This window comes from Andrena cerasifolii, chromosome 14 (genome assembly GCF_050908995.1).
Source record: "Andrena cerasifolii isolate SP2316 chromosome 14, iyAndCera1_principal, whole genome shotgun sequence".
NCBI lineage: Eukaryota > Metazoa > Arthropoda > Insecta > Hymenoptera > Andrenidae > Andrena > Andrena cerasifolii.
Genome location: NC_135131.1, coordinates 5,573,174 through 5,599,148, shown reverse-complemented (window position 1 = coordinate 5,599,148; position 25,975 = coordinate 5,573,174). Strand labels below are relative to the sequence as shown.

At 47.2% G+C, this 25,975-nt stretch overlaps 1 protein-coding gene across 2 annotated transcripts in view; it reads left to right on the top strand.

Annotated features, from left to right (window-relative positions):
• Positions 1 to 24,115, top strand: part of Nlg-4 (neuroligin 4) — a 249,389-nt gene extending 225,274 nt beyond the window's left edge. The window contains exons 11-14 of one of the 2 annotated variants that reach the window (XM_076826412.1): positions 18,407 to 18,740; positions 18,825 to 19,088; positions 19,233 to 19,395; positions 20,487 to 24,115. In XM_076826412.1, coding sequence (XP_076682527.1) covers positions 18,407 to 18,740; positions 18,825 to 19,088; positions 19,233 to 19,395; positions 20,487 to 20,636 — 911 coding nt within the window. In that variant the 3' untranslated portion in view covers positions 20,637 to 24,115. The remainder of the gene's footprint in view (positions 1 to 18,406; positions 18,741 to 18,824; positions 19,089 to 19,232; positions 19,396 to 20,486) is intronic. The other variant, XM_076826413.1, reaches the window with a different exon arrangement.
• Positions 24,116 to 25,975: the final 1,860 nt, after the last annotated feature.

Below are 25,975 nucleotides of genomic sequence, written 5' to 3'. Positions count from 1 at the left end.
TAATTCAGTGAAACTTCCTTACGCCCCAGTGAGAGCTATTCCGCTCGTACAATTAATGACGTCAATGGAGTAGAGAGAAGCAATCTGGTCACTGATGAAATTGTAGGCGGGCTGCACGTATGAAAAGAAGCCCCGCGTCAGTGTACGGTAGCTGCAGGTAAATCGCCAGCAAAATCACTTCATTACTGTCCGAATGCACTGTATAATTCGCAGCTGTTTTATCAGGTGCGTGCCTGAGTCCGAATGAAGACGTTCGTTGCACGTGTGCCTGGGAGGCAAAGTATTTTCTGTCGTTCACTGGGGACAAGGCTTAATTGCGTATTCGGTGTTTCGGACGTAATTAACATGCCGCCGATACGACGGGCTCTGCGATAATCGTCTTACGTGGCTCGGTGCCGCGTGCTGCAGCCCTTTGAATGCAAGCCAGGGCTTACATCCGATATTAATATCGCTTTTCCGTAACCGGAGGGTGCCGACGAAACGGGAATAACCGTAAGTTAGGCGCACAACGTGTCCGTCGATATTGCGATAGTTAAGCGCACGATCGCACGCCTAACACAACGCGGCACCCTTCCTTTGTCGCCGCGACTACGGGGGACCTGGGAGCAGAAACTTGCAGGAAAGTTAGCACCTGCTGCACCTGCAGCCACTAAAGCACCGCTCGGCGATCATTTGCGAGCTGCCCGATTCGTTTCGAAAGAAATCCGGCGGCCAGCAGATTCGCCGCAGCTCCGGCTCCTCTAAGCTCGCCCTCTACTATCCCCGGTTGGTTCTATTAAAACGAATGAATAATAAGGCAGGATTGCCCGAACACAGGAATTACTCCCGTCTCCGCGGAACGTAACGAGAAAAGCGGGGGCGAAAGTTGCGAGTTATCTGAAATGGCTCTCCACTCGCCTAATGAAGTTCGTGCTTTCGGCCATTTGCCCCGGCGAAGTTACGCGCAACATTTTTTTTCCTCCCGGGGAAAAGTATGGGCGGAAGAACCGCGGTCAAATTAAACTAAACTGTATTAAATGTTAGTGCGGCTACGTGATATAAACGCGGTTAATTAAAGCTGCAGAAGTTGGCGATGTTATAACGGAATGCTCCGCGCCGGCTCCTCGGGGGAATCCGTTTCGCGTTTCCTATGCGCCCGGGAAAGGTATTAAACCATTACCCGCATAATTTGTTATGTAAGCGGGCATGCAACTTTGGCGAATTCCATCGGCAACGGTTGCTCGATCAATGTCAGCGTCGCCTCTTTAATATCCGTCGTGTTCGCTCGGCATCGTGTGATGAATTTAATTTTATTTTTCGAGCAGCCGAACACAGCCATTCATCACGAGCCATGTTTCGGCTGCGAGCAGCAAATACGTGATTAAATAGAGATTGCGGGCGAAACATTCGATGCTCCTGCTGGCGAATATTTCGGCAAGTTACCCAAACTGTATCCGGGCCTCTTAACCCAAATTTTTCGGGCCGCGGACGAGTCTCTGCGCTTGAGAAAGCGCATGGCGTTGGTAGCCGCGAGGAATTCGCGAATGAGAAGGGAAATGGGGCAGGTCGCGCAGCCGATGGCTAGATAGATCTAGATAGTAACTAAAGCAACGAATTTTCCGGGCCAAATCTAAGAAGAGCCGATGGGGTCGAAGAATTCGAGCGTAACGCACGTCACAAAGGTGCCTTTTAATAATATGCAGCACCGTTCAAGCAATATACGTAATTTAGTAGCCGCGATAAGGAGTCGAGCCGGTAGTCGACGAGGGATAAAAATGGAAGGCAAATACCTACGATAAATTTGTGGGGGTGGTTGGAGCGTGACTCGGGGCACGGTGGAAAGATCGACGCCCGAGAAAGACTCTGAAGACCTCGCCCCGTAATTCTTGAGTCCTCCGGCGATACTTTCTGGTTATCTCGACCGCAGAGCTCGCCGACGTGTACGTACGTCGTTACGAGAGCCGCACTTGAATGGTGACAAGAAACGACCGCGTTAGAAATACGATTTCACTGGCGCGGTCATAACGGACGACGTCCCCCGTGGAACATATCGAGATTCCGACTGCGTATAACCGTGATGGCTTAAAACGGGAGCAGCCAGCAAGCGCCCCGGCTCCTATGGTCCATTTCCTACCTACCCCGAATTCTCTCGGAACGCCGTAGACGATTAAAACGGAATATCTGAGCGTCTCCGGTCTAATCGTCCGTCCCTCCATCCCGATGACCGTCGCGATCGAGCTCTATCCCCTTTGTCCTGCATTCGGTTTGCCCCGTGTATCGCGAGCATTCCTTGAAACGAGCACGGACACCCTGCGCACCGTGCCGTTATCATGTTTCAATGAAACAGCCGAGCATGCTCCCGATCTCATTCGCCTTTCCAGCATCTACTTTTCCACGGATCGATGTCTCGAGCTGCCGCTCTTGGATTTTCCAGAAAATCACTTCCCATGTGTTTAAAATTCCTGCAAACACTTGGCTAGTCGCGTTTAAACGGGGCTTGAGACGCTCCGAGTGGAGGAGACAGGTGGGTCCAGCTTGTAACTGACTTTTGTGAACGCAAAACCTCTCGGCGACAAAGGATAGAGTATTCTGGAAAAGTGTCAGTTAATGAGCTGTCGCAGAGTGTGCGCGAGACCGTCAAAGACGTTTAGCAGCGACAAAAGGTCAGGCGGCGCAGCTAACAACTGGGTTTCATCCGGCAAAGATGCAAATTAACTTGAGCCCGCCTCGCTGCACGCTTGTCCCGCGTGCCAGGGCATTAACGCAACGACATGCACGAGACACGCTATCACGATGCATCCGGTGTACAACGGCCAGCGATGACCCTTCAGCTCCTCTTTGCAGCGGGCGCTACAAGCGACGTGTTACAAACCTTGTTTTCCGCGATCTTTGTACCCCGCTGTTGTCGGGCACGCCTCGCCACGTTACGCGTCTGATACCCGCAAGCTGTTTCCTATAAAACGGCACCCACCGAATCGGCAGTGCCGTGGAAAAACACGCTTCCAAATCCAAACGACGCAAAGCTCGCGGCTGGACCGTTTATCGCCGAGTTCAGGGGCAAAGGCAAAAAATGTTTCACGAGAATCGACGTGAAAGCACCGGACGTTTTTACGACACGAGTATTTAACACCGCAGCGTATTGCGATCGCGAGATTATTGGGAAACGCTGGGGCAACGTGATCGCTGTCGAATTCAACCGGCCAGGCGAAATCTGGCAACTGGACTCCAGGATTTCCACTGGGGAAATACGGATCCAGTTGGACATAGCTTAACCAGTCCTTCTTAAGCGGTAACACCACTGTAGCGGCGCAAAAACGTAGCGTACCTTTGACAAGTGGAAATAAATGGAAAATCTGTTTAAACGCCTTTACATCTTAAGCAGTTTCAAGCTATTCTTTTTCATTTCATTTTTCAGAATCGCACTTTAAACGCATTTTTCTCGGAACCACGTTTTTCAAATTGGCCAGCAGCACCATTTGAACAAATTTTATTCGTTCCACTTGAATTTTTTATAGTAGCTTATAAACTACATTCCCCATCAAAGTACGTACCGATTTTACGATTTGTTGAAAACTTTTACAGTTATGCAAACAAACATGTTTTTTAAAGCTTATGATGTTCATAAACTCCATGCCAAAGAGCAAGCCTCAGTTTCAATTTGTTTCTTTGTAATTACTTGAAACAGAAATGCTTCCTTTTTTTACAGCAACGACTGCCTAGTACCCTTAAGGGATAGTTTGTTGTATTATCTCGAAATCGATCGTACAACCACGCGATTCTCACATATATGCTACGAACTACTTTCTCTGACTTTCTCTGACTTTTGCCGTCGGTCCTCTCGATTCTATTTCGAGAGATAGGACCTTGATCTTCGGAAACAGGTCAGCCCCTTAATCCCTTTTTGATCGGTGCTCGACTTGTGGGCTAAACCCTGATCGTTGACGTAGCTATTATTCCGCCACCCTCTCCACGTGTACGAAGCATTTACAGAAGGATTTACGTGCACCCCAAACTCGTTTCGCACTGAACTCTAATAAAAAGGGATGTACTGAATTGCTCGACAAATTAGCAACACTTCCGCAACGATTCCGCGGGAAACGTAATCCCAACTGCTGGAGGAATAATAATCTCCTATTTACAAAATAATTATGGACACTTGTCTGTCGCGATAGAATTCCTCCCTCGACTCCCTTCGTTCAAGCAAATCACCATCAAGCTCCTCGAGCATCGCGTTTCCCCGCCCACCCCGTCTCTTTCTTCTCTCACTCCGCGTTGTAGAGGGTGATTTCACGGGAAGCAGTTACCAATTCTGCAGAAAGAAAGAGTGATGAATAAACACTCTTTCCCCTATCTGTTTCATCTCTCGCGAGGGGCATATGGGCCTCTAAATCGCAACACAATAAAGCACCCCCTAATAGGCGATACCCTCGCACCCTCGCTCGTTCTCTCGTCCCTATTGAAGCTTCCTCCTCGTTACTTTCGAGCAGCTAGATAGCTAAAGGGTTTCTCGTTTCATATTATCGTCGAAGGTCGTCAGACTATCGATCGATCTTGGAATCTCGCTGGCGTGTCTTATTCGCACTCGTACGCAGGGCGGCTCGTTTTATAAAGTTCGGTGAATTGAATGCGATCGAACTTGATCGAATTGGAGTCAGGAAACTGGAAACCAAGTTTTTAATGAACATATCGAGTATTTTGTTAAAAATCACATCTGCGACTAGGCGACGGTTCCAGGAATCAGTGCCCCAAGAAAAAGACGTGGCACCAACGAGCATCCATCGAGCGTTACGATAAAAGACCAATCGACTTCCGACGGCCCTATAAAGTCACTTATGATTTAAGTAAACGCAACGCCGACCAAGTCTCGTAAAAAGTCTTCATTGGAAAACGCTTTGCCACTGTCGGCAGATGCCGTGGAAAACTTGCCGGCAAGTTTATCACGTTGGCTGGCGACGCTCGAAGCCGTGTGGCTGCATTTTAAACGCGAAAATAAAAGGCGCGGTTAGCGAAATTGCCGCGAAAATCGCGGCGCGACTCAACGCCCTCCCAGAGAAGAGTTTGCTCCATTTATCAATGAGAAAGTTTACATACTCTGTTCCCTGCAGCATGTACCACGCGTGTATAATATATGTACATCGATTTTGCGTAGAACTGGTTAGAAATTCCTTAGGGGCTGTTGGGAGACTGGCAAATCCTGCTTGGTCCGAGCTTAATCTTTCCATTTCCGCGGGGAAGCTGGGAGGCTATGGTAGGTGCGTTTATTTACTTCACCTTCTCGTAGTCGCAGGTGCCTGCTACCAGCAATTAAGCTCCATTTGCTGCAGCTTGCCCTCTATAAACAGAATTTCAGCGCACCTTCCTCTATAGTTAGCGAAGGGGATGCCGTTTCTTTCGTCGAGGATCGTCTGAGCCGACGTAGGGTTAATGGATAGCCGGGTGTTTCCGGCCTTGAAACGTGGGGGATTTATTTCCCGTCGCCTGCGTGAGTTCGTCAGAGGCCATTAGAGCCGAAGGGGGACGGAGTGTAAACATGTTATTCGAATTCCGCCTTCATATCCGTTTCTAGGAGACGGTACCACCCACTCTGCCCCGAGAACCGTTACCTTCGCAGGTTGCCGGGGCCGTCGAGGGCTGAGTCGATAAAATAATCCGAGAGAAAGAGACGGAGTTGTAGAGGATCGAGGAAGGTCTCGCCAAGGTGCCGGGAAGGAAAGGGCGAGCGCTCAGTCAAATTAGAATGACTTGGGGTGGCTGAAAATGAGGAAACAAGGGAGGGATGAAGCACGGGAAAAAGGGAACGACGGCGGGGGAGTGGCGTTGAAGTGGCGAAGCTTGTAGAGCTGTCTCCAACTCGTATTGAATTAGTCGAGGATTACAGATCCCAGCACTCTCGATCTTTGACGCTTGCTCGCCTGTGAACGCTTTCGAATTACATTCTGCCGCTGGTTAATCGCGCGGAGCTTGGCAACCGACGTTCCTGTAATAATTGCCTGGCAGTCGCAATAAAATTTCTCTTCCTTTCTCCATTGTCTGCTTATCGATCTTCGCGCTTATCTATCCGCCTGGCCATCAATCTTTCCGCCTATTTCTTTCGCTCTCCGGAGCTTTACCGTACCCGACGAGGGATTTACCCAAAGTAAACGAGGCTTGGCGTAGGGTGGAATCTCGACTCTGGTAGATTCGACGGAGCTGCGTTAATTTTCGCCGTGGAACTTTCCTTTCTACCACGTAGAACACGCCGGCAGGCCTTCGGCGCGAGCTTGCTCCTTTCTGATCGTGGCGAGAGCACAACGGGAGAACAAGGAGAGAGGAAGGATACCCATCCTCCAGGATCGCTAAGGGAATCTCCTACGTTTGCGTAGGAAATAGGTTTCTTTGTCGACGATGGCAAACAAGCCGCGATCGGTGTATCGAATTCAGTATTATCAGCTCTCTGACAGGGTCGAAGACGTCGCGGTGTTTAGACACTTTCTCACCTGCAGGAGCAATGGATTCTCACTCTGCACTGGTCACCGATACCGCCCTAAAAGAGCGCGACTCCCGCGGCATCGTGGAAGGAAGATATCGGAAAGGGGCTCACCTAAAGGCGGACAGTTCGATGCCTCGATTAGCATCGAGGCTTCTGGCGTCGGTGTATTTACATTTAGATCGAAAAATGATTTATCACGCGTAGCGCGTTATCAGGTGGCCCACTGACCAAGAGTGCTATGAAATATTCATATCCTTCTCGCGTGGCCACTCATAAAATTTTCGCGCCCCCTCCCCCGAGCAAGATTTATGATCCGTTTGTACGCCTCGCGTACGCGCCTAGCCCCTCATTCCAAGCATACCGGTGATTAATTAGCTTCGAGCTGGCGGATGTGCGAATATTTGGGGAACGCTTGTCACGGCACGCCCGGCGAGTTTATTAGGTAATCATTGCGATTGATCGTCGGCCGGCTCAATAACAGTTAATGAACTGTAATGACAGCTGGTCGAAATTAGAAAACTCAACGTCCAATCGTGTGCTGTAGTGAAACCTGTGCCATTCGGCGCGGAAAGCCTACATCGAGCGGCCTTCGATCGCGCGAATTTGACGGCGCTTTATCGCTCGCTTTCCTCGCGATGAGAAACGACCGGTGAGGGGGTGGCAAGTCCCTCGCGGTTCACTAGCAACAGGGCGCATAAAGCGGGATGACGAGGCCGTTGATCGTGAAATAATCATCGCCCGCGGGCCTCGATTATGTCTGTCGCAGATATCGTCGCTTTCCGCGGAACTCCGTCGAACAAATGAGAAATAGAAGGCGTCGCGACGGGCGAGGGAGAAAGGACGGAGGGGGCGAGAGCGGTGAGAAACGGCGACGAGATAGGGGTTTGGAGGGTTGCCGTCTCAGATAGTGGAAGATAAGTCGCGTAGACGGCGAAGGGAAGAGAAGGTGGAGAAGACGCAAGGAACCGAGCGATAGCGATGCCTCGGGAGGGGTTGGGGCTTCAAGACCGCCGAAGATGGCTGCCACAGTGGCGATGGGCGCAGGCTAAACGACAGAGGGGCTGAGAAGGGAGGTGCAAGAAGGATCGAAGCACGAATTTACTTGGAGGTTGCCGAGGGCCAAGAGAATGGGGGACCGTGAGGAATAGTTTGTGAAAGAATTTCTTATTAGATTGGAAATTAAAATAAACTCCCGACAGAAGCTCGCTGCTCGACTACAATGACAAGCGTCGGCGTCGCGTCGCCGATTCGCGCGATCGCGTCGGACGAGGATCGATTCTCTTAATCGTGAATCGGGCCACTGAATTCTCTACGCTCTACACCCTGCACGACCTGCTTACCTTCCAGTAATTGCATACCTTAGCTATCCGGGGTTACTCTCGGAAAATGCCATACAAAAAATCGATTTTTCGATTGCCTAGTCCCCTTAAGCGAGATTCACGCGCCTCCTTTCTCTGAATAGACACTAAAACCATGAAAATCAGCTCATTAGCTTGGAGGTGAAAGTTGAGGGAAAAAAGCTGATAGTTTCTCGTCGTTTTCCCGATTACTTTTCTATATTTCTCGGCAGCTGCTCGTTTACATACTCGCGCAAGGACAATCCGACTCTGGCTTGCCGAGAAAAAGAGAGAATCGTTCCGAGGGTCGTGTTATCCTCTTAAGTTGCCTAGGTAGTAGAAAGTTTCCTCGTTACGGTTCGCTGAAGAATACTCGTAAGCCGCGGGAAATTCGTTCCGCTCGTAACAGAAAAATAGGAGAGAATAGCAGAAAGGCGGAATACTGGCGAGAATGATAAAAAATAGAGGAGGAAACGGATCCGGCCCTGATTCGACACTTAATTCTTTGAGATTACACCCAGCGCGAGCGTAAAGTGTTATGGGACTTGGCGAGGACGCGACAGGGACAGGCATCGGCAGTCCCTCAATTTCATTTTAATCTGTCGCCATCGGCCGAGCTCGTAAAATGATTAAAGCAGCAGAAAAGCTCGCGGGTAGCCTCCTCTTTGTCTTCCCCGCGGTTTTCCCTTCTTCGCGTAACTGTGCTTTTCCCTGGGAATAAAAACTAGCGCAATAGGTCACAGGGAAGACCTCTAACAGCGGGGCCACGCGACTCGGTCGCTGAACCAAGAAAAGGGGGTTTCCAATTAGGGAAGTACGGAGTCGAGTTCGCCTCGAAAACCACGAATTAGCGGTCTCGAGATCGTCGAAGAGCTCGGCTAGCTTCTCCGCGACCAAGGAATTCTCTGTCGTGATATAAATTAAGGCTGAGGTTCAACGGATTACACGGGCCAAGAAACCCATTGTTACCGCCCAAAAAATCTCCAATGACGATGGAGCGAAATCTCTCAAGGAGACATTCTTCAGTGCTTCCCGAGGTTTTCAGACTAAATGCATCTTTTATTCTAACTCTACATACTCCTAGCATACACATGCCCAGCGAAGATAACAATTGCGGCGAACGAAACACATAATGTAAAGAAAAATGATACGGCATTAGGTATGCACCTAATTTGATCCGTGTAACGTTGTACACACTCCGCATCGGTGGATCATGGAACGTAGAAGTTGAAGACCCTAGCGTTCTTGCTCGCCCTGTCGTTGGTGGAACGCGATAGTGGCGTCCCCGAGGGTCCCATTACCCTCCTTCATTCCTTCGCGTCCTTCCTACTCGTGGATTCACCGTGGGAAGTCATTGCGGGCTCACAATACTGGCATCAGAATTCCCTTCGGTGGCCAAGCTTATCCCGTCCCTCGAAGCAAATTGGCACGAACGCAAATCAAATCGGTATACGTGAGATGAAGGGTTCATGACGATGCATAAATCAGTCCCCCGTTGCGCCCGACTCGATCCAGCGCCAGTGATCTTTCCTGATTTATACCGAAATGAAAGAGAAAGGATCGCGGTCGCCCGTACAGATCCACGGCCGTAGAAGGAACGAGAATTGGCATCCGGATGGGAATATACGAGGGTAGCGGGAGATTGGAGGAGCCTACCCCGTGGCAAGATTGGAACCACCCTCGATGACCCTGAGACTATCTCGACAATTACCGCAAATGTGAACAGCCGAGTACGTGAGGCTGTTGCTGAGAGCCAGATCGATCTATCCCCTCGAGGGAAGCGGGCTTTAATACAATCACCATGATGGACAACAAAAGTGACTACACGCGCGACTTCTTGCACCTGTTTTCATTCCCTTTTCAATATCACTCTTTGGACGGGTAATGGCATTTAGAAAGTTCAAGAAAACCCCTGAAAATCCGCCGAGTGCCAAGGATATTTCGACCGTCCTCCCTGTTTTTATAAAACTGTACCACTGTGACCGCTAAAAATTCCAAGAATGGAGGAAACTTGTACGCTCCTCGGGCGTCGCCCTCGCAATGACTTTCCTCCAGTTCTTTTTATTTTCGACCTCGTCCGAGCACCGAAACACTTCGTCCTAATGGCACACAGGACTGAAAGTCTGGACCGTCATTGTCATTTAACGCGCACAGACGCGCGAGCACGTAACAGTTCTTCGCCGGCATCCCCTTAAAAGAGGCAATCTTATGAATATTACAATTTGCCATTGTCCTGGCAAAACTGGTTCAACGATCTTCAGCTATTTAGCGCGAGAAACGTCCTCATCCCGATGCTACTTTAAAAGATCACTCGGCAAGTTACGTGCGAGCCTGGCGACCGATTAATCTCTCGCGAATGTTTAGAAATTATTCCGTTCAAGTTGCGTAAATTCGTGCCGCTCCGCGATATTTTCCCGGCTCGTTTCGCGAGTTTCAATTTGCCCGGGGATACACGTCCAAGAGAGCGCGGGCTGCGCTTGAGTGGGAACGATATTAGTAGTCGGATCTACTGGTCGCAACGCAACGATAAGCTCCTGACGCACAAAGGGGGATTCGTAAAGATGGTGTCTGAAAAGGTGGCCGAACATTTAAGTTTTTATGGGCAGCCCTGCTGGCCGGGAAAGGGTATCGCAGGAAAGTTGGACCTGCCGCGCAATTATCGAGGCAATGTACGGAGCTTACGGTGGTTATGAAAAACAGGGCGATAAAAGACAGAAGCGGTAGCGAATCCTGAAGACAACAGAGAACGGGATTCGCAAGCCGGCGGTCGTTTTGCCGCCATGTAACCGCTTTCACGGATTTCGAGGACGATTCCGCCGTTCCCGGCCTCTATGGTTTCGCAGTTCCGCGTTTCCGTTAATAGCAACAACTCCGACAATAATTCTGCCGCCGGAAGCCGTACCATTGCCAAGCACTGTCGTATTGGCCGACGACACTCCGCGCCGATAGCGACGCTGGAAATAAGCTCGTTGTATCAATTTCCACGGACCCGTTTTGCTGGCGCTTTGCTGCCCTGTTCGCGACGAGTTTAATCGCGGAGGCATCTCGAAACGAAGAGTACCGGCTTGTTATTGAAATTACGAATTCCCATTAAAGCACTGCGCAGACGTATCTAGCTTCTGGTGTCGCAGTCTCGTAAACTAATATATGTTTAATAGGGCGGGACCACCTGGCGCAACGTTCCGATCGCGCCGACGACGAAAATGCGATTCCAAGTCCCCACCAGATTGCAGCCTGGAATCAGAAAGACGCGTTGTCCACGGAAGGTGGATAAAATCGATGGAAAATGTCTTCCTCTTCTTCCCTCTTCGTTCGTGATTTGTACGCAATACGCGGCGACGCGGTGTTCGCAAAAATCTACTTCGATTTCCGGAATTGAAACGGGACCGCTACTCTTTCGGCCCGTAATATTAGCAGCTGCATTCTCATTTCGCAAACAATTGCACGGAGCAGCGCGAATGGAACAGGCCGCTGGAGTAAGGGCTAATAGAAGCACCGAGGAGAAATTTCACGCGTCAAGCACTCGACGATCTGAAGATCGTGCTGGGGTAGACGTCGACAAAAGTTCGCGTATCAATATGAAAATCCGATTCGAGGATCACAGCGGCTTTCGCACGACACTCCCTAATGTTGTTTGCCCATGTTTCCTGGGGCTCCTCCGTCGAGCTCAAGGGGGTAGAAAACGAATATTCTGGTCGACCTCGTGCCATCTGGATTTTATTCTTCTTGCTATCGGACAACCCCTTGCCTGAACACGTTCGCTTAAGAGGGTAGTGGACTATTTCAGATAAAAAAAAATCGATTCTTTTTACTGATTCTGAAAGTCTTATCCTTTATGAACGTTTTGAGCAAAATTTCATGAAGAAATTCAAATAATTGTAGAAGTTATAGCAGCGAACGTAATTGAGTGCACCGTTGAGTAACGGCCTCGCAGGGCGGTATTGGCATAGGGGACATAATTTTGAAGCCGTTTTTCTCGAAACCCCATTTTCAGACACGGTGTACATCATAACTCTTGAACCAGTGAATATTTTCACTTGAAATTTTGAGTGGATGTGTAGAATTCCTTCCTCCACAGAGTGGATTTTCCGCACCAACATTGGATGTTTGTAAAACATTTTATAACTGAATAGACAATTTTTTACGTAAAAATGTAGGGGGGAAATTAATTCGTGTGTAACTTCCACAATTTTTGTTGAAATTCATCGGGAAAGTTCCACTCTGTAGATTTTGGTGTACAAAGTACTCACTCCAAAGCATTTTGCTTTCACACGATTGACTCACCTGAATCGATGTACACCACCCGCAACGGCGCGCCGTGCAAGGCTATCTTCAACGATTAATAACTTCGACAATTTTATACATTTCGATGATTTTATTTCTGGCAATTACTCGCAAACGTGCCCACAATAGATTGTGAAAAGCACGACTGTAACGATTATTTGGTATCAAAGTAATTTAGCGTCAAAGAAACTAACGATTTCAGGTATCCAATAGTCCACCACCCCCTTAAAATAAAATCATATATCAGACGTTACATAATTCACATACGCGAAGACACGCGCGCGGTCTGGTTCAATTAATTAACTTTAGTTCTCTGCCATCTAATTTTACATTCCCCCATTGAAAACTTAACACAACCCCCTATGACGTGGAGAAAACGAAGAATATAAATAGCACTTCTTCATAAGCAAATTAATTTAACGTTCAAAGGTGTAATTTAATAACTGCCCCGCGTCCCAAGTGGTATCAGCTCGGGCTGTGGTAGAGATAGCCGGCCGTCCTAGGGCAAAATTCAGGGAAACAAAAGGAACTCGCAGCTCTTGAGCGCAGATGCGAGCGTGCACCCTTCAACTGCACCCGGCAAAGGAGCAGCTTTTGCGCTCGGAACCCGTCAGGCCGCTGAAAGCGGAGTTTATTGTATGTGGTAGGTGGTGCTGGAGGAAGGAGGCTCCATTGGCCACCATTCCTCTCTTCCCCGATCGAACGAGAGCCGGCGAACTCGAGGATCTGAATATCGAGCAAGCCCCGGCGAGCGGCTAGCGGGGATCGAAAGAATATCGGCTGAGAAAAGAGGGAAAGCGACGAAGAAGAACGGGGCGAAAGATGTTTCCGGATAGAAAGGGGAAGCTGACACGCGAAATACGGATGAGAACCGGTGGGAACGGGAGGGCGAGGATGGGATTTCGAGCAGAAGAACGAGGAGATGAAGCGCATCGCGACAGAAGCAGAAGAAAATACCATGAGACATGTGTTGGCATTTATGCCACGACTTATCTACTGCGATGGGTTTCCTCGTTTTATTCTCTGGCGGGTCGGAAGCGAGCAGCCTGGGATATTCCCGGGTAAGGCTCTCGAAAAGTCGAGAGAATATGGCGTCTGCCGAGGAAAGACGTCCTTTAGAAGCTTTAGTGAGTCTTAAAAGAATAAGTCGTTAGCCTCGATATATACGCACCGGGTGTCCCCGCTGACTTTATAACCTGAAATGCTTCCACCCCCCATTCCCAAAGTTGAGGAAAAATCTCTTCCGCGAAAGATGTACGATTTTTAGACCGTTGCTTGTCGCCCCCCTGACAGCCTCCACGATTTTTCACACATCCTATATAGGTTTTAGAGCACGCGCTCGCGAGAGAAAAATCGGGGAGTTCTAGTTAAACCTGCAGAAGGTCATGAAATACGATGTTACGAGTGTCGCGGGCCGTGAAAGATGCGCCGGAAAACAATCTGGAACGCGCGAAAGAACTCCCTTGGACAGATCAAACATCGACGAGTAGCAAAGCTGGGAAAGAGGGAAGAGGAGAGCATAAAGCTCGAGAAAAATGATCCTGAAAATGTGCGCCACTTCGGGGAATGTGATTCCCCGAGTTTCTCACGCCATTTCGCCTGATCCCGCTTAGCTGCTAGCAAGTTTATCGCGAACTTAATATTAATGGTTAACGCGCGACCAGGAATCTACCAGCAATTAGATCGAAACGGACAGAAGCTTTTGAAATCGTCTTTCAGGGGAAAGATTCGGGCGGAGAAGTTTCGGTACCGTTAAAGAAAAGGGATGCATAGGCGCAGCATATTGCATTCTCAATCCGTGGCCACGCTGTCAAGCATTCAGAGATCTTGCACGCTCGATCTCGTGACTACCCATACGTGAGACCGATCTCTCAGATCCCTTCCGTACGCTCAACGAAGCGAACGCGCGAGACCAGAATATTCTGACAGCGCATACATCAATATTTAAGCGCGCGCTGTGCTTTCGATTTGCAATAAATCGTATTAAATCTATCGGGGCAACTGCGACGACGTTTCTCGAAAATATCCTGGATGGACACCGCCCGGATCTTCTTCTTCGCCGTTGGAACGCGTGGGAACGAAGCGCTACGGTCTACAACTGGCCTGGGTTATCTACTAACCCAGCGTATCCTAAATTTCAACCACCGGTTAACACGTATAGGTACACTGTTAATCGAACGTTGACACATCGGGGGAACAAGTGGCGCACGGTGTCGGACTTGAGCGCGCCACAGGTCCCATCGAGATCTCGCCAGGGGTCGATTGCGAAATCTCTCCATGAATCATTCGTCGATCGAAAATCACTGAACCGTGGACGCGTCAGTCGGATCGCGGGCGGTACTTTGGGGGCAATCAATTCGCTGCCCTTTCAAATCGAACGATACACATAGACGCGGCACGCACACGCCGCGTACGCGACGAGGAGGGTGAAAAAGCTGTGAAATGGCCGCCGAAAAATGGATTTTATCGGCGATCGGGCGTGCACGATTCGTGGGCATCGGCTGAAAGAGGCGGCCGCTCGTTATCACCCGGGAACAGTCAACTGTATCGGGCGATAAACGATGGAGGAGAGAAGCGTCGTCGCGGAGGAGCCTCGTAAAACGCGCGGAGGATTCACGGATCTGTGAAGCCCGGCTTTCCAACCGGCTTTCTGTATCGGGCGGTATCGTGTCGCTGATCGAGAACCTAAGAGGATTAATTTTCGTGTTCGGATTCAGCACTCGCCCGTTCGTTTTTCCTATCGCCAAGAGGCTCCCACTCCAATCACGGGCAGCGTTCGATGAACTCCTGATATTAATTTAATCGATGAATGAAGATCGTACTTTAATTGGAAGCCCCGTGCACCTTCGCGTGGCGAGTGGCCCCTCCTATATCGCGTCGAATCCAGCATCATATTCAACCTCGTACATTTTTTATTTCTGTGTCGAATTAAAAGCGATAATTGAATCGTCCTTCCCCGATATTACGTTGCTGTTGCAGCTTTACTCCAAGTACACGCTCGTTACTGACTTCCTATCCTGCAGACTCCGGCAAGGACGTAAAAAGATCCTGCACACGCGGAGGAGTATGAATTTCTCAGAAGCTAGGAAAGGTGGTTGCGGCTGTAAGCCTAAAGGAATTCATTTCCCTGGTCCCGTCAGTGGCTCGTGTCGAAATTTCTGCAGCAGTTTCGGTGTTCCGCAATACGGGAAATCGAATGTCGCGGAGAAACGCGTCGCGACACCTCCGCAATATCATTTTTCACGTCGATTTCCGGCTCCTGTGCCCGTGTTCTCGCCCTATTTGGCACGCACGCCCAGCCATCGTAAATTGATCGAAATTAATATCTGTAATTTCGAAGGGTGGGGGGCGGAGAGGAACGGGATCCAATCACGAGATGTAAATTTCCAGAGAAATTCAAACAGAAATCCTTGGCTGAGCACTTAAAAACACGGAATAATAATTCGCGATACGAGCAAGCGTACGCTTGCAGAGAACGCGGGGCGGGTTAATTCGATTCGCGATCAAATAAAACGAAAATTATTTCAATTTCATATTGCGTTTAATTCTCACGGTCACTAATTGTTTCTAAAAGAGAAGAACCATTTTATACCGCTGAATAAATCCGCCCGTCGAGTTAAGCCCGTCTACAACAAACTTAATAATCCATTTTCGTGTTTAATTAGGCCGCGTAGAAAACTCAAATATGTTCTTCCGCTAATCGGGTAAACGTTTGAAAGGGCGGACGGGGCGTGCTCCGGAATCCCGCTGGCCTCAAACAGCGATAAATCCGCGCGGCGTATTTGGAGATTTACGGGAAGGAAAAAATGGACAGAGAATTCCCGTTGGTCCTAATGCGTCCGTTACGAGAGCCTCGGTGCGCAGTCTAAGCAAGGAATTAGATTGAAAAAGAGACGGGTGATCCGGATTCATGGGTAGCGACCATCGATCGTGGAAAAAAGTCACGAAGCGGCTGGGACGTATCGCCCAGTGGGCAAATACAGAAAAGAGGCGATCTTCTAATCAAACTAAAAGATTCAAGCGCATCCGGCCATCAAACTCGCCCCTAGCTCCGTTCTCTACTGATCCGCACGGGCGCACTCCAGCAAATCAAATGTCAGTGACGGTGCTTTGAAATGATTCACGAGCCTCGATACAGGAGATTCCTGACGGAAATCGCTCTCTATGCCACTCCGCGCCTCGTCCTCGCCGTCGTATCGCTGGCGCACGGAGCAGTTTCCATCGTCCAGATTCCCCTGCGAATGATCCGACAATTTTCTGTCCACTTCTTGGCGCGCCACCAGTAGTACGAGTACGCCATACGTCAGACGCCACTGATTAACTTTTTAAACTACTTACGGGGGGATTCGTCTAACAGCCCCAAAAGTAACTGATATTTAAGAATTCTTGTGAAAAAAGTGTTGGTCATATTGGATTAAACTCTTTTGAGATATAAAGAGGCATCTTTAAAATTGCAGAAAATATTTTTTTTATGTCGATCCTTCTTATTATTTATTAATTATTGTTAAATCTTGTCCACCTCTTCGACGATGTAACTCCTGTTGACGGGATGTGTAGCACCTATCACAATCATTTGATTGCAAAATAAATAGAAGTTTCTTAAAGCTAGTTTCTTAAAGTAAGTTTTTACATAGACAAATTTTTCTTATTATTCTTTATATCGACGAAAAAATTATTATATAGAAAAACTAAAATTAAAGTTTTATGTCCAGTAACAGCGTAAATTATTTAGCTTTAAGAAAATTCTCTTCTTTTTGCAATCAGATGACTGTGACAGGTGCTACGCCTGACGCCAACATCGTCGAAGAGATTCCACAATAATTAATAAATATTAAGAAGCATCGACATAAGAAAAAATATTTTCTGCAAGCTTAAAGATGCCTCCTTATATCCCAATAGAGTTTAATGCAATATTAACAATAGTTTTTTAGAAAAAAATTCATAAATTTTGGGGGCTGTTACACGAGAATTCCCCCTTAAGTAGTTTTCTCGATTGTCAAAAAATAAAGCTTCCATTTTATTTCTTGCTGTTCCGCGTACCCTAAAATTCCTCCCGCTTTCTGCGCCTCCGTCACCGTTTCTATGAGTCGTCAGGCCATCGAAATGAAACGCATTCACGCGCCCAGTGTTCTCTTTCCCGCGGTTAGCCCCACCGTTAATTCTTAGCAGTCCGCATTTACCGGCAAACCACTCCGAAATTCGCGCGGGACAATTATTTTCATTAATTTCATTGTTCCAGTTTCGTGCACGCGCGTGCTGGCACACGCGTTAATGCCGGCCGTTTTCTCATTTGCAGGGATGACAAATCCGTCAGCCGCGGCCCGCTTTAATTAACCGGCTGCTCTAGAACGTATTCTCGCGTACAGCCCATCCCGAAAAATTCCATCTAATTAATGTTCCGCCAATTTCCGCGCGCCTACTCGTAATTTTTCAACCATTCCCCACAATTTATCGTAATACCTCGGCAATTTCGCGCGTCTCCGTGTCGACGTCGACGTTTCGCAAAATCTTGTAGCACTCGGTAACGAGCTGCGCCTTTCGCACGGTTCGCCGCGTTCCAGTACGATCATCAAGAGCACTGCAACAGCAGTTGCCTCGTCTTTTATATCCAGGCCATCGAAAGCAGGCGCCGAGTTCAGAATTCAATGAAACTGCCGCGTACTAGAACTTCGAGGATCTCAATTGTTGGCAAAACACTCGCGACTATTTAGCAGCTTAGCACCGAGAGCTTCGATCCTTCAAACCCGAAATTCCGCAGTTCTCCGTTCCGCGCTCGAAAACGCGAGATGGATATTCGCGTGGACCTGTATACTTCATTTGCGCCTGCAAAGGAAAACAGGATCACTTCGAATGCTTCATCTCCGACGCGGCCGACTGAAGCGCTTCTTTATCACGCTGTGTAATTTTAACGAATCGTCGCCGTGGCGCGGAAATTTTTCCCAGAACAGCATATCACTTCGCCCCGACCTATTTTGAGAGGAATACGAATAACTCCGGTCGCACCGGAACGGAGCAGTAGCGTTATAAATTCTTCATTACGCGCCGTAGATGTTATAACTCGATAATATATAGGGAGCAAGGAACGCGAGATGTTCCGAAGATGAATCCCCAAGTTTTTTAATGAAGCGTACTTTACGAAGTATCATAGCGCTCGGTCTGCTCGCCGTTAATGGCGTTATACACGGAACGCGTTTTAAAACTCTTTAATGAATGATGAACGATCCTTCTGGTTTCGAATGCTCCTTTGCGAAGAAACTCAATGGAACACGGACGCGGTCAATCGTTGCAGGTAGAAGCATTTAATGGTCGCTATTAACGAGCGTTCTCTCCGTTACAGGTCTGAGACCGAAAATGAAAAATCATTACCGGGCTCATCAGCTTTCTGTATGGCTGCGCCTGATCCCAGAGCTCCACCGGGCCGGAATGGAAGACGTGGATTCCAGGCACAACCTGTTCCGAGGACACTCGGATCCTAGCCTTTACGACGGATCGGTCAGGCCAGACCCGTTGAGCAGGATCAGCGACGAATTTAAAAGGAAGAACATTACTACGGAGCCACCGACCACCATCGACTACAACGCTGTCACGTGTGTCAGCTACATACAGAGCACGAACCTTCAGAATGTCCATAACGCCAGCACGGATACCTTGGCCGGCTTGGACGCAGAAGGGTACGTAGCAAACGAATCCCAAGCGGTATTAATAACTGAAACACTCGTAACTGTGTAAAGGCTGATTTGTTTCCGTTGGCGCAGGTATGCCGCGTACTCGACAGCCCTGAGCGTCACGATCGCAATCGGCTGCAGTTTGCTGATACTGAACGTTCTGATCTTCGCGGGCGTCTATTATCAGCGGGACAAGACAAGGCTCGAAGTGAAGAGCCTCCAGCAGCAACAGATGTTGAATCAACAGTGCGGGCCACGGGGTTTCACCGAGCTCAAACAGCCGCCACCGCCGCACTCCCATTTTCCTGGGAGCGGACAAGTGATAGTGGACGTGGAGAACGAGATGTTAAGAAGGTAACCGCCGTCACTGCTTGCTCACTTTCGATCACTCGGATCACTCATACACCGCACGACAGTCTTTCATTTGTAAATATTAACATGCTCGTGTCTATTACTCCCGTGTGTTATGGAACTCGTAACGATCGATCGTCGTTGTAGGAATGTAATGAAAGGCCCTCCGAACGATCCCAACACGCTCCTCCAACAGGGCCAAGGAACTCACACGTTGCCTCATCAGCATCACTATCAAAAGCAACATCAGCAACAGCATGCCACTCTTCCCCGAGCTTCCGTCATACAGGACATGAACGCACAAACCCAAGTGAGAGCCTATCGTTTTACTTCAACGGATCAACCCCTCGTATTCCCGTTCAGGATCAAACGAGACGATTCCCTAGCATTTCGCCCTTCTTCGCTATTTACCATCCCTTTAGCCTACTCCTTTAATCTTTCTAAGTAGCCGCCTCTCCAGCTTTGATACAGCAATCACTCTGATCTAGTACCCAACTGAAGAAAGAGTTCCTGCTGCCCCGTGAACTATAATTGAAATTCTTAACGAGTAATTTCGTATCACGACGAGTCCGCCAGTTAGTAGCAATTTGTTGAACGCAATCAAAGCATCGTTTAAGCAAGGTATTCCCCCGGAACGCTTTTCATTCGTCCAACGAGCCAGCCTTAAAAAAGTAATTCGCTGCTCCGTATAACTCTTATTGTCCATAAACAGAAAGTTTATTTACGGACGGGGGGAGGGGCCATTCGCAACGCGGGCTTGAAATATTTTACGTCCCGTCGTTGATTTAAAAAAGTTTCGTTAACGACCGCCGGCCTTTGGAAGTTTAATTCATAATCCTATTAAGAAACTTTTAAACTTCTAAGCTGCGGCGCCGGTGAAATTTACACTGGCAAGGCTTCTGACATTCTTCGCCCCGGTCATTATTCCACCTACGGACAGTATCACCTTTCATCTCGTTACTGAATTTCCGAGGGGGCCCAAAGAGTTCCGGGCGAGCCCCTCAACTTCATTAAACGAGAACTTTAATGGCCGCCCGTTAACTTTCCATCCTGGATTTTGATTTTCATTTTTCATCCGGATATTTCAATTTCCCGCCGATTCGCGCCTTCGTCGCTGGAAGCCTCTTCGCTTCGCATAATCCTCCCTAAGTCGCGGTATCTCGCTTCCACTTTATCACAGACATTCCGAGCGATATACTTTCGCAACTGACGACTGGTATCTCCAACGTTCCCCGCACCTTCTCCATCCCTCTTTCAGCCGTTTGCTGTGACTGTGCTACCGAATATATCCTGGACACCATCCGTACCTCCGTTCCCAACGCTGATCGTGCTTGATTTCCAACTTATTGTCCAACATCCGTCCGTTCGAGGTCTGACAAGAATGATTGCTCCATCTTTCAGGGTCCACCAAACGGGTCCATACACCTGACAGTGCCAAGAGCACCACCACCCCCTCGAGCAAAGAGTCCACCAGAGAACCAGCCCCTGCTGCAAAGTGCCACCGTGTCGAGTCGCGTGTCCCAGGCGACAATGAGCGAGATGAGAGTGTGATGCTTGGACCCCCCTCCGAAGCCAGTCGTCCCGGATGTCCTGACAGCGTCGACCTTGCTTTAAGCGTCTCGCCCGTGCCGCCCGAGCTTCTACGGGGGGATTCGCGCAGCTCGGAGGCGTCCGTGTCTTCGAAAGTTCGCCAAGACTCCCCTGGACCTCGAGGCAAGCGAGACGCTGGAACGGCGCCTGGCCTGGCGCAGCTTCGCATCGACGCAACTTCCTGGATATCTAGGTGACAACGAGCCAGCGACTGACGGAGGGGGGTGAATCAAGCTTTCGCTCAACGACAAAGAAGACGAAGAAGAGAGCTGGGAGAAGAGGAGGCTACCCAGTGGAACGCGAGGCATCGCTCGATACAGTCAGACCGTGGAGAAGGGATTGGAAGACGGGCAATCTTCCGCAAGCAAGTAACTCGGCCACGAGTTATTTTGAATGATAGTTTCGAGGATCTCGGGAGGATCCGCGGTGCCGGAGAACGGCTGATGAACATTCCGCGAAGGTTATTTTGAAAGTTTGCGTAGCAAGTCCTGCGATCCAAGGCGGGGGATGTTTCGTGGGCGTTCTGTGAAGGTTGTTTTGAAAGCTCGCGAATCAAGAGAAGCCGGAGAAGCCGCGGAACGACGCAGCCAACGATCAGACTGATATTCGCCGAGAGGTTCACTGTGATGACGATGATTATCATGTCTTTTGACTGGTAGATAGATCCTCCTTTGATACGAGTACCGAGCGAGAATCGTGATACCTCGACGGATACGAAAGATCTATAGGGATCGGCAACGATACGTAGATGGTGAATATCATAGATGAAGGGGGAATTCCCGGCGTTACGAACTTCTCTCTGCGATCCATCGGACTTCGATTAAAGATCCTTTCAGGGTGGAATGAAACGCGGTACGTTCGGCCGGCTAGTCGGTAATAATGAATTCTAGCTGTTACGGGGAAGGGAGAGACGCTCAACCACGTGAATCGATCATGGAGACCCGTGTATAAAACGCTATCCACTACGATGTTAGATGTTCCTTGTACATAAAAGTGAATTTATACCGTAAGAACGTCAGAAACGTTTGCTACTTTCTAAGGACCTGTACTTGTGTCGCGTACCGTTTAGTTGTCCGGTTCTTTCCCATTCTTCCTCCGTTTGCGGTGACAAACGTTAACGTTGCGCGGTGTAAGTGTATGAAATCAATGCTCGGATCATCAAGCAGTTGCTCGTCGACGATTCGACCAAATTCCACCGCTTTCGATCGGTCCAGAGATATCTGAATTCACGGTGCTCAGAAAGGACTGTATGTAAAATCTTTTTCTAACGATCTTATTGGAGAAAAGGAGAAAGCAACTGCCAGCAGAATGCTATAAAGGCTAACAAAACTTTCGGGGAACCAAGATTTCCATTTTTTAACTCATATACATTCTCTTCGCTTATTTAATCCCGCTGTGATTGAAATCAGAATTATAGCAGTATTAGAAATAGCGAGACAGGTACCTCCTGTCTTTAAAACACGATGGACCGTTCAATTAAAAGATTCTATTTGCATTAACCTTAACGAACAAAGACTGGAAAATTAAAGAGCTGCTGGTGTATTCTGCTCAAATCTTTCTTCAGGAATGGAATTGAAATTTATAATTGTAATATTCTTCTTCGCCAATCGAATGCTTCGATCGTCGACGAGCAGCACAATTCATCCTCGTCCTAATACGCACAATCGCTACTCAAGATAAATCTCATCGTCCGTACGAGAATCAAAATCGCCACGTATGTTGTAAAGAAGATGGACTAACGATCCTTCCAGGGAAACTTGACTCGCATTTGATCTAATGATGTTTTAATCACAAAGCTGACCACGAATCAGTCACAACTCAATTTCACCTGCACGACATTCGACCGTTTAAGTTATTATAAGTTGAGATCTTGCGCAATGCGTTCGAATATGATTGGAAAAGCTGATTAGTGATTAGATCGCTAGCGCAAATCGAGCCGAAATGTTAGCGAGAGCTGGACGAGCCTTATCCAATATCAAAATCTTGCGGATTTATTTCTAGTAATTGGAGAACAGTATCGCTGCACAATTGAAACTATCGATTGCTACGTTGAAAACAATCCAAATTGCTTGCTGCGTAAAGGCGACTGTACACCGCGTAATTGGCAACCCGGGATTCCCAGGAATCTGCGCTATACTGAACAGCCACCGATATAGAAGTGTTAAAGTGTTAAGACGAAAGGATTCTTCGATCACGTACGAGACTCAAAGTGTGCGTGACATTTTGTAAAGATATACGTATACTTATAGGTGTAACATAAAGACTAACCGTAAATCCGTTATTATGCGTAACACACTGCCACAGGACTCGGATATTCACGCGAAGCGACAGGAAAAAGCGCAACAGAGTTTCGATTTAAACAACAGAGACTGTCCTCCAACTTGGTTCGATCCTTTGAAACTCCACTTTACCGTGATTTAACCGGAACCTCGCGATTACCTTAATTCTATTGGTTCACAGCACCCTCGACTCTAAGTTGCCGATTTTACACCTCAAGTTCCCAATCACTTCAAAGGATTAATCACCGAATGGAGTTTAACGCATTCACTGCGGTCGAACGACCAAAATCAAAACCTGAACGAAATCAAAGAGAATGATCAAACGTTTCTTTAAACAATTTTTATTAATATTAACGAGCAAATGACACGCGGTGCTGTAGTCTTTACACTACGCACCGAAGGGGGTCACGGAACTTTTCAATTGCCACTGCACCCTCGCGCGTTCGCGGCAGTGAAGGTGTTAAGTGAAGTTCTCACGATCGATAGATCTAGAATTCCATTTGAAAATGAACACTGAGGCGTGAGGACCGAGCTTAAAGGGGATAAGAGCAGGTATATTAGATGAGAGAAAGATGGGATAAAATCAAAGTTTTTTGTACATATGTTAAAGAATTGAAAGGGGAAGAATCAAAAGGCGCGTTTTGAATGTTCTCGCGGAGAAATCTGCGACTATTCGCAATCTTGTCGATGGCACTGTCGCGAGCAAAATGAGAACAAGAAACAAAGTTTATTGCACCGAACAATGTTCTTTCTTTTTTAAGAGAACTCGCGGGATTTCGTGAGAGAATTACTTAATAAATATCATCAAGTACGGACAATCCGAATATACTAAAGACTAAAAGAAAAGCGAGTAATAGTAGGACGTAATCAAGAACAAGCCACCGGTCGGTAAAGGGAAAATTACGCTGAAGGGAAACACTGAACCGATTAAACAGATGTTTAAGGAAATTTAAATAACGTATATTACATATACATATTATGGATTGTAATGAATTTATTATGACGAATATTATATTTATGTGACTTTTAGCTGGCCTCGCGCTCTACTGGAAAGATGCCCGGAGTAGATCTTTCAGTCGAGGGGGAGGCTACCTGTTACGTTTAACGTTTCTGTTATCAAATTGTAAATATATAACAAAATACATGGAGATATTAATTGTACGTGTTAAATATCCATCCCGGCGCGTTCTTCGAATTCAGAGATAGTAAAATAACTTCATACCACGAACCTACCTAACAGCTAACGATAAAAGAATTCAAATTAACAACCCTCGCTCAACTTTGCGTAAGTATTTATCTTCAACAAAACGTCACATAGGACTATCGTAAATGTCTCGGTGTTGGTAACATTTTATAACGTTAACAGGCCAGTGTGGATATCGCTAAGGCAGAAGGAAAGGATGTACGAGCATTATTATACATACATGAGATGAGTAATGCGAGAGGAAGAGCCTTCGCGAAACTCCAGGCTTGCGAGATCAACGCAAACCAACCTGTTCAACATTTGGCATAGGCAGTACGTATTTATAGTGGTGATAAATTATGGACGTAAAGTGAAAAAAGTGGAACTTGTAAACCTATGCTATAATAACGAATTATCCTCGACTTTGACTTTCAGATTGGACAGAAAATATCTCACTGCGTGGGACGATCTTCTTCTCAACCAATCTATCAGACTGCGCGGCTGAAACCACCGACGATTTTAATAAATCTAATAAAATAATAAATCTAACGCATAAAAGAGTCTCTTATGAGTGAACTACCCTTAGAATAAGCTAAACGAGAATCGCAGGCATCGATTAAAATCATTTTACATTATAGTTAATAATAATTGTATTGCACCAGCGGCCGTAGCCGTGATGGAGACACCGGATCTCGCTAGATCACCGAAGTTAAGCATCACGGGGCGGGTACTAGGGAAAGATGGGGTGACCACCTTTCTCCCGGTGCGCCGCTGCTGTTGGGACCCGAAGAAGAGAGAGAGGGGGAAAAAGATAAAGGACTATAGTTCGCGTTGGGCAATATAAAGCGATAGGCTATAAACGTTTAACAGGAAAACAAAAGATACAAGTACAAATACATAATTATATTGCACAGTAGCTGGGTGACATGGTTAGTAACTGTATATCATTTCCGACTCACCAATTTGAAGCAGCAAACAGGCGACATCGTAGTAGTCAGCAGCAGTTGGACAGGCGACATCACAGGCGATTTCTATTAAATATGCAAGCCTGCCTTCAAAACCGGATATAAATGCAATTCCGATGGTATTATAAAAGTAGTTTCATAAAAATCATCGAAACACAAGTGACTTGTGTACAAATGTACCTAATAAAATCTCCAACTACGACCGAAATGCAGGGAAATTTGAGTTACTCTGATTTCCACTCTAATTACAACCACTGGATAATGAAGAAAGTTCAATTTAATCTCTTCTTTCTTTTCATCTTAACGCTGATAAATATATTATAGAATTTCCTATCATGGTTACGACCCAAGGCGATAAAATATTAAATATAAATACGTAAAAGAGCACCTCTTTGTTACTGACTTCAAATTTTACCATTTGCACAAGCAATTCCTTTAAATTCGATTGCTACAAGGTATTAGTAACAGAGAAAAATTAAAATTTAAAATAACTGTGTTGTAATGCATACAAGCTTATTGTAATTAAATAATAATTGCCTCGAAACACGTCGCGAAACATTCTAATTGAATGAGGAAACTCGAATAAATGTACCAACTACGAGTAACTACTTAATTAGTAATAATTTCATATCGCTTTATATTTCCAATATTGCTTACTTGAATTTATATGAAACGTATCAAAAATCTGCCTTTAAAATCTAAAGTGCTATAATATTTTTCAGAAATTTAGAAAAAATTTCCCAACTCACATTTCCCCGAAATAAATGATAGATTCGCGTAGATATATGGTATATTCTACTCTTCTCGCTGTCTATTCATATTATTCTTACATTTAAACAATTCAAAAATTTGTTAATCAACTTAAAAACGAAA